General features: G+C 39.9%; 1 protein-coding gene across 1 annotated transcript; it reads right to left on the reverse strand.

Annotated features, from left to right (window-relative positions):
• Positions 1–1,597: 1,597 nt before the first annotated feature.
• Positions 1,598–8,895, reverse strand: slc7a5 (solute carrier family 7 member 5). The gene is made up of 10 exons (XM_072435148.1): positions 8,110–8,895; positions 6,599–6,724; positions 4,808–4,913; positions 4,694–4,738; positions 4,485–4,608; positions 4,307–4,410; positions 3,683–3,779; positions 3,435–3,584; positions 2,194–2,371; positions 1,598–1,944 (listed from the first exon to the last, which is right to left on the reverse strand). Exons 1-10 carry the CDS (start codon positions 8,687–8,689, stop codon positions 1,889–1,891), a joined length of 1,566 nt encoding a protein of 521 aa, XP_072291249.1. The 5' UTR covers positions 8,690–8,895; the 3' UTR covers positions 1,598–1,888.

The following is an 8,895-nucleotide window of genomic DNA, read 5'->3' on the forward strand; positions in this document are numbered from 1 at the left end:
TACAATTGTGAAATACAAATTGTAATTTAGTAGCCGTCCACTGACCATGTACATCTGTGTAAACCCTCACTTTTACAAGTTCCTCCTTTCAGACATTAACACAAGGCTGTGAGGCAGGCCTCACTTCCTCACATAGCATAGAATTCCCAGAATACCTGCAGGTATTAGCTCCTGAAGTACTTTACATTTGCATTCTTCTTTTTCATACAGAAGCGGCAGCAGTATGATGTTTAACAGTTTTATTTATTTTATACAGAATATACAGTCCAAAAAATTGGACACAAATAAGGCATGCTCTTGTTAGATGTAGTTGGACATGGTCCCATTTCAGGGCCAGTCACCTTTCACTGAGAACTATTTTTAGTCCAGTAAGTGGTCTGTTCTAAACAATTGGCAATGAAATCCTGGAGGCAAGGTGCACACTCTTGTAATGTCCTCATAAATGCTTGTCTTCTTCATGAAAGTAATTAGATGGTGAGCACAGATTTTGCCAGACTATAAAGAGACTTTAAACATACTTTGTACAAATAAATTATGTAAATAAACAAATACATGGTGTAACAAATTTTGAGGGAACTACTGAATGAAAGTTATTTAGTTTAACTTTTTAATCATGCAATATTTGCTGCAAAATTAATGAAAGATCACTTAAAATAAAGATGAAGCAAAATAATAAAATGCAAAGGAACACAAGTTGGAAAAAAAACATTTATTTGTAAAACAACAAATGCCCTGTTAACAAAGCATAGGGACTAAAAACACAAAGGATTCTACAAATAAATAAATACATTTCTGTATTTTCTACAGAGTAAGTTACGTGTCGACTTGAGCGACAGCTCCAGTGTTAGAAAATATCTACCTCTAAAATTATGGCCTCATTTGGCCTCGACATAACACTCTGGTTGGTCCTTGAAAACGAGTCTGTAATTACCAGCAGTTACACGTGAAAGAAGTGGTGTGAATATGTAAAACAAATACATTTTGGATCAGTGATGTGCTGCTTGAACTGAACTCCCACCATTTTACTAATTGTTAACATATCCTTAACCTAAACTTCCACATAAGAAGTCACACAGAAAAACTACTTTTTCCTGTGAAAGCCTTAAGCAAACGTAACAAGTACATGTTAGTTTACCTTTGGTCTGTGCCCAAACCCTTGTGTAGGGTGCCTCTTTTATATGCGTCCCTGTAGTGTGCCCCTCTAATCTTTGACTTGCCCACAAACAGTGTGCCAGCAGGCAGAAACCACGTGAGTAAAGTAAAATTATTTTAACCAACATTTAAGCTATTCACTTTTTATAAAACGCAAACTAACGGAAATGGTAAAAATGTGAAACCTCCAGAGAGACTTGTCAAACTAAACAAAATGTGAAAAACATGATAATCTTACAAATTTCATATAGCTTCTTCTCCAGACGGCTTGTGTTCATACGGCAGCACAGAAATTGAGGCAAACACAAACCCCTTAACGAGCCATGATAACGGTATTCAGAAAAAAAGGTCCTTGTTTTTCAAAAGAACCAAATCGCATTACAGCTACAGCTTCAACTTCAACTTCATTTGCCACATAAGGCACAACTTGATAAATACAACAGGCTGCCAGGGCAGACAGGTCTTTACACAAGAACGTATTCACAAAATGTACACTCAGAAATATCAATACAATTAAACTGCACTGTAAAAATACCTACAAAAGTAATTAGAAACTAAATATGACGTTTACATCTCAAAATTAGATGTAATACTCTTGTGTTTCCATTGCCTCTTTTCTATCAGCCCTGTGCAGACGGTGTGAGTGTGCATCAAGGCACTGGGTCAACTGAGGTCATGCGTCAGGAGTGTCACTTCAGACCTGCAGTCACTGTACGGGACATTGATGTTGAACATGTTAGGACTCCTGGGGAACCACCTCCATCACCTTCTGACACATGGCTGTGCTAGAGACTGAAGGAAATAAATTATTTCATTATAATTTGAACATGAGAGCAAAGTGACTTCAGGAATACTGCAGATTAGTGATGGGACATATTCATTTGTGTGGATGGATATGGACGTGTTTTAAGGAATTCAGTACCAGTTTAAGTTGGTGAAAGTAGGTCCTTGAGCAATAAGATCTATTCACTTGCTATTGTGTGTATTTTTGACAATAATCCAATGTTTCAGAGTATATCAACATAAAACTATTATACTTACAGATGACATTGAGCAGCCACTTGGGTTTGTTCTTCCACCGCACACCGATAAAGTAAACAGGAAGACCAGTGGCGATAATGCCAAAACCAATGGCACACTCAATCGGCGTCTTCCAAAACGATACAATGATGAGAAACAGACAAGCCAAAACAAAGGAGATCGGCAAAAGGATGTTCACCTGTGGGGGAAAAGTACATGAGAAAGGTCTTAAAGCACTGCATTTTTAATTATTATACACAGGAGTGTAGCAAGCAAGTAGCATTATACTTTATGCTAATCCAATCAGGAGGGCGCCTGGTGACTTTAGCATTAGAAACATTAAAACAACCACAACAAACAAGCACCAGGGCACTCTTGTGTTCTTAAATGAACAACCAATCTATCCATCTATCTATTAATTTATTCATTCATTCTGAGCCCCATTAGCTTCTACAAAGTGGTGGCTAATCTTTCTGGGGTCTTCGGCCATTTTAAATCACAACATCAAATATTAGTGTTATTGTGCAAAGAAAGATCACTTTCTAACAATTATACACGGTTATCGACACCATGAACCAAACAACAGCAAGTCCTTATTTTATTCCTCTAGTGTGTGACTTGCTTTATGAAATCCAATTTTGTAAATGAAAAAGTAAAGTTAATGTGACATAAACAAATATTTAGTTGAACTAGATGCTTTTAGAACTAATGCAATTATTATTTTAATGATGATTTTATGATGATCTATTAACCACATAATCGGTGTTCCATTGTAGAAAATGTTATAGTCATCTGGACACTCTTATTTTGAAAAACAATTTGACTCTCATCCAAGAGTCATTTTCAATCTGCGGACCAAGTCTGAGACCTCAGATTCTTATCCTACTATGAGTAAGCTCTGTACTCCGTGTGGAACCTCCTGATAATAGCCTGTTCTGTTTATCCATTTGTTTGTCTGGTTTTAAGTTTCCCCAAACGAACAAGATATTATCAGAAGGTTCCACCCAGTGGGCAGGGCTTACTCAGAGTAAAATAAATATCTGAGTTCTCAGACTAAATCTGCAGATTGAGAAGGACTCTTGGATGAATGTCGAAATATCGGTCCAGATGACTACAACTGAATATTTTTCTACAACACATAATCTTGACTTTAAATGGAAATAGTTGAGGAATTCTTTGTCTACTAAATCCCACCTGAAACTAAACAATTAAGTCAGACGCTCCAAACTAAGAAATAAAAAAACAAAAAATTGAATGCTTACTTTAATTGGACGTTCAAGTTCAGGCTTTTTATAACGCAACCACATCATTCCTAAAATGGCCATGGCAATGCAGAGCCAGTTGAAGAAGCTGAAGAAGTTGATCACTGAGAAGATGTCATCGGAGAAGGCATACAGTAGGGTCATCAAACACTGGAGCAAGATTTAGAATATTAGTGCCCAAAACAAGAATTTGCTTATCATTTATTAAGCCTCCAATACGGCAAAAAGCCACTTGTGCATCAACGTACGGTGAATATAAGTGAAGGCAGGGGGGTGAGCAGAGTGGGGTGGATCATGGACAGGAGACTGGGCAAGTGACCCTCACGAGAGCCTACAAAGAACAGTCTGTGGACAGAAAAATGTTAGGTTCGGCTGAAGTGGGCAGTGGATCTGTAGAGACACATACCAACCCTCCACCTTAGCCTGTCACCATAACCTTAGCCTGTCACCATAACACATTTACAAATGCAATGTACGATATTTATTGCTACATACAAATAGCAAGATAAACTATACTATTGAAACTACTCTATGCCACTTTAACAACAACCCTAAAGCTGGACAATCCCTTTAAATCCTTTACTAAATAAACATTAAAAACATGAATCGTGATGAGTAATAAGAAAAATAAAACACTTTAGTACTTCTTTGCATTTATAATAAGTCCTTGAAGTTACGTATTTGACCCTCTACAGCTCAAATCTTATCATGTTACAACAAATTTAAAAAAAATCCCCACTATTGCACATGATAAATATTGGGCCGTTACAGTTAATATTTGATTAACTATAAGTTTTAGATCTTTTTGAATTTGTAAGTCATATACATGGGTATAGTTATTATTTGTTTCTTAAATTACAGCATTACATTACCTGGAGGAGGTGAACAGAGAGCCATTGACTGATCCAAAGCAGGACAGTCCAACAAACACTGGGATTATCCACGACATTGGGCCGAGGTAATAGTTCCCAAAGTCCTGTAAGAGACAAAAGGAGTAGAGTACAGGCAATACAAATACTTTTTTTAGTCAAAGCTGTATTGTATACTGACCACAGCCACTGCCTCAGAGTTGAGCATCTGGTCTGGGGACAGAGTGGTGAAATAGGCCAGATTGGTGAGAACATAGACAACGGTCACAATGGGCAACGAGATGATGATGGCGCGTGGAAGGTTCCTAAAAAGAAATAAAAAATGTGCAATGGTATCACGGTTACGCAGAATTTTCAGAGCAAATGACAAGGAGGACGATGGATACTTACTTGTATGGATCTATCATTTCTTCAGTGACAAAATTTAGGTAATTCCTAAAATCGAAAAGAAAACGTTACACCCTGCATCTATAATTCATGTGTAAACCTTTTAAATGCACTAACCAACCACCATAAGCAAATAAGCCACTGTACAATGCCAGACCAATACTGCCAAAATCATATTTAGAGCCTTGGAAGGAGTTTTCTGGAAGCAGGTTATCGGTGCCACCTGGAAGAAAACAAAAACAAGTAGGTCAGGACAAACCTGATTCGAATTTCCTTTGTCGGCCTAATATTGCAGATGGATAGGTATACATGTAGGCTCTGCAATAAAGAAAAACAAATGAATGCAGGACTATACTATGGACTTCTGAATGAGACAGATTTCGGATACAACGCTTGAGAGGAACTGAAAAGCATTAGGACTTTATTGGAACTTCTAAACTACACTGTGGATTTATAGCACGGTCTTAAACATCAATTTTTTGGGAGGTCTGCTGAAGATTTAAAGCACATTCCAGTAGACTTTGCCCCCTGCTACACGCGCCTGCATTCTCAGACACTTGGACGGTAGCTAAACCAACAGCCCTGGGCACTGTTGGTACTGTAGAGTTAGCTCTAAGCCCAGCGCAGCGTGGGAACAGCCTGGATAATGCCCTGGACGTCTGCCCGTCTATCTCCAACCAGAGTTGACCGGAGAGCCACCTAGCCTAGTGGGTCCCAATTAAGAAATCACTCAACAGCTCATTACTTGGACAGTATTTTCAGTAGATCATTTTTCATCCATTTCAAAAGTAGTTTTTGAGTTAAATTGGTTACCTGCTGTTCGGTAGTAATTACATTTAAATTCACTTCTAAATCACGATATTTTACACTACAGTGAAGTCACGAGACTAAATACCGGTACTCAAGTCCTCATATGACCTTCAGGCCTTACGTGATCATGTCTTTCCAGAACAATGACCCTCCATGGCCCCCCCGTCTTTGCTCCCTCAGGTTAGGTCCTAGTAAAGGTTGATCTGATGCCAACATAGACTTCAATGAGTCACTTGCTACTGCATTCAACACAAGAAAAAAATATAAGTGAAATAAATGTGAGAGCAGACAGCACATGGCTTTCAAAGAAAGTAAATACACAATACCAACAGGAAAAGCCTGGAAAATTCTGAATTTACATCAAAAGCAAACACAATTTCAGTTTGTAATAACAATCAAATGCAATAAAAAGACTTGCATACAATATTTAAAATAATAGGTTATTGTTATTTCTGTTGTTTATCTTTCTAGTTGAAAGTGTGACAGGTTAAAGGTGTTTTCACACAATGCATTTAAAAAAGTTAAATATGTGACGATACCTACAATTTGTTTTACTTCCAAACTGAGCTGGCTGGCGTCAGATTAAGAAAGCAGATCTTTTCTGCAGAGAATCAGATTACAACGGTCTCTAATCTGAGTGTAATAGGCTTGACTCACAAAAAGGATAAATACCAGCATAAGTGTCTGGTGTTTTTATCGACCATCTCAAAATAACTGCATTCAAAACGGTGTTAAACATATATTTAAATATATAACTATTTTCAGGTAGCAGCTTCTGCAGTAGACTGTTGTTCCTAATACATAAATTAAACCACTCCTCAACTTGACTATAAAATAGGCATGAAAGCACATTACATTGAAGGGAAGAGCTGTTGGCTGTAACTACTTTCTTAAACTGTCTATATAAACTTTCTCCATGAAACACATTGGATAAAATGTCAACTCAAGATTAGTCTTTGATGCCTCCAATACCAGAACGTTGCCATAGGGAGAATCTTGGGAGAATAATGGGGCGATTCCAGGGTGTAATTATTGTACTTTTGTGCTCACTTGTACTTTGGTGGTACCAATGTTTTGGTTAAAAAAAAAGTAAATTACCTAGGCCAATCTTCACAAATCCTATGATGATGATGAGAGTGAGGGCCAAGAGCTTGGCTGCAGCAAAGAAATCCTGCACTCTGGTAGCCGCCTTCACACTGTAGCAGTTCACAAAGGTCAGCAACACTGGAAAAAGAGAGATTTTGATTTAAAAACATGACAAAGCCTTATTCTGTCTATTACGCTCTTTCAGAATTCTAGTAGCTTGTCAAAATCCCCTTTTCTCCCAGTTCCCTGAAACTCCCTCAACACACACTAGTTGAAGATAGCTCTGGACCCCATTAGAAGTGATTAACTAAAGCACCAAGTCCCTTCAAAGCTCCTAAATTAGGCCAAGAGACAGGACAATACACAAAGAGACTCTGTGCTGTTGAGGACTTGATACAGTAGAGAGCACCTCACTCATTGTGGGCCGTCCATGTCAACGGGTGCAGACCTACTCATGCATTGATGCACAATTTCCAAAGAGACAATTGTCTTATTTCTGCACAGGCCAAAGGAGTTATGCATGTATGGATTGACCCCCAGTGACCTGGCCCAGATCATGCACCCCAGGCATGCACCTACACACAGTGTAGACTATAGAGGGTAATCCTAAAGAGGGAGGCTCTAGGTCCAGCACCTCGTCATGTGGGCCCAGTTAGGCTTTAGTGCACACTCTGGAGCTTAGCACCAGGGCTACTGCTGGTAAAGCCCAACACTACTGTAAGTCATTTATATATATATATATATATATATATATATATATATATATATATATATATATATATATATATATATATATATATATATATATATATATATATATATATATATATATATATATATATATATATATATATATATATATATATATATATATAAAATATGAGGGACAAAAAAATCTAGTCTGAAATGAGTCTCACTTTATTGAGTCTCACTTTATTGAGTCTCACTTTATTGAGTCTCACTTTATTGAGTCTCACTTTATTGAGTCTCACTTTATTGAGTCTCACTTTATTGAGTCTCACTTTATTGAGTCTCACTTTAATGAGTCTCACTTTATGAGTCTCACTTTATGAGTCTCACTTTATGAGTCTCACTTTATGAGTCTCACTTTATGAGTCTCACTTTATGAGTCTCACTTTATGAGTCTCACTTTATGAGTCTCACTTTATGAGTCTCACTTTATGAGTCTCACTTTATGAGTCTCACTTTATGAGTCTCACTTTATGAGTCTCACTTTATGAGTCTCACTTGTCTCACTTCATGAGTCTCACTTCATGGCCATTGAAAGCACCTGACGCTCTAAATGATGAAATAACGCGGCATTTTGTCCGCTCGAGATTAGAGCCGCACGTGCTCCACTCATCCTGTACAACTCACGTGAAGTGAGCTCAGAAGATGGCTGAATAATACAATGAGTCTGTAGTGGATGTGATGTGTAGAAATGCAGTATTAAAATGTAGCGTAGGCTCGTTCGTGGCTGTTCCGGGGTTGCATCATGCGCCTCAGGATGAGCGAGTACTCACTGATACAAAGGCACGCCAACAGCTTGGCTCCACTTTCCGGGACGGGGCACATGGGGAACAGGGGCTTCAGGAGGTACGTGGCGAAGACATACGCGACAATGTACTGCGAGGACGGCCGTATGATGAGCAGCTCGATCCACAGCTTGAGGAACGCCAGCAGAGAGCCGTACACCTCCAGGATGTAGGCATAGTCTCCGCCCGACTTGGTGATCGTGGTCCCCAGCTCGGCGTAGCACAGCGCGCCCACGGTAGAGAAGACCCCGCACACGGACCAGACCACCAGGGACAAGCCCACGGACCCGGCCTCTTTGACCACACCGGTGGGAGTGACGAAGATGCCCGAGCCGATGATGGTGCCCACGATGATGGCCACGCCGTTCCGGAGCGTGATGGTCCTCTTCAGCGCGACCCCATCCCCTTCCTCCGCCTCTCCTCCTTTGCCGCCGTCCCCGGGCACAAGCGCCCCGGTCTCCGTCGTCTCCGTGGTGGGACTTCCCGGTAGCAGCATCCTCTCCGTGACTTGCTTGTCTTCCTCCTTACCTACGGAGGAATTCGAGTTCCTCTGTTTTAACCCCGACATCTTCGCTGGAGGGTTTTCCGCGTCGCGCTCGCGCTCTCTCTCGGTTAGGACACTTCCCGTAGCCCAGAGTCGGCCCCGGCTCTGCCACGAAGAGGAGTCCCGCACTTTGTCTGAGTCAGTGCGGGGTGTTTCTCGTTTTAGCGCTAATCCAATGAACCAAACCGTACAACATCATCACAGCCCCGCTACGTCAGGTCAAGTCCAGC

Source organism: Eucyclogobius newberryi, unplaced genomic scaffold, assembly GCF_026437365.1.
Source record: "Eucyclogobius newberryi isolate DKJ021-1_F unplaced genomic scaffold, fEucNew1.0.hap1 SCAF_7, whole genome shotgun sequence".
NCBI lineage: Eukaryota > Metazoa > Chordata > Actinopteri > Gobiiformes > Gobiidae > Eucyclogobius > Eucyclogobius newberryi.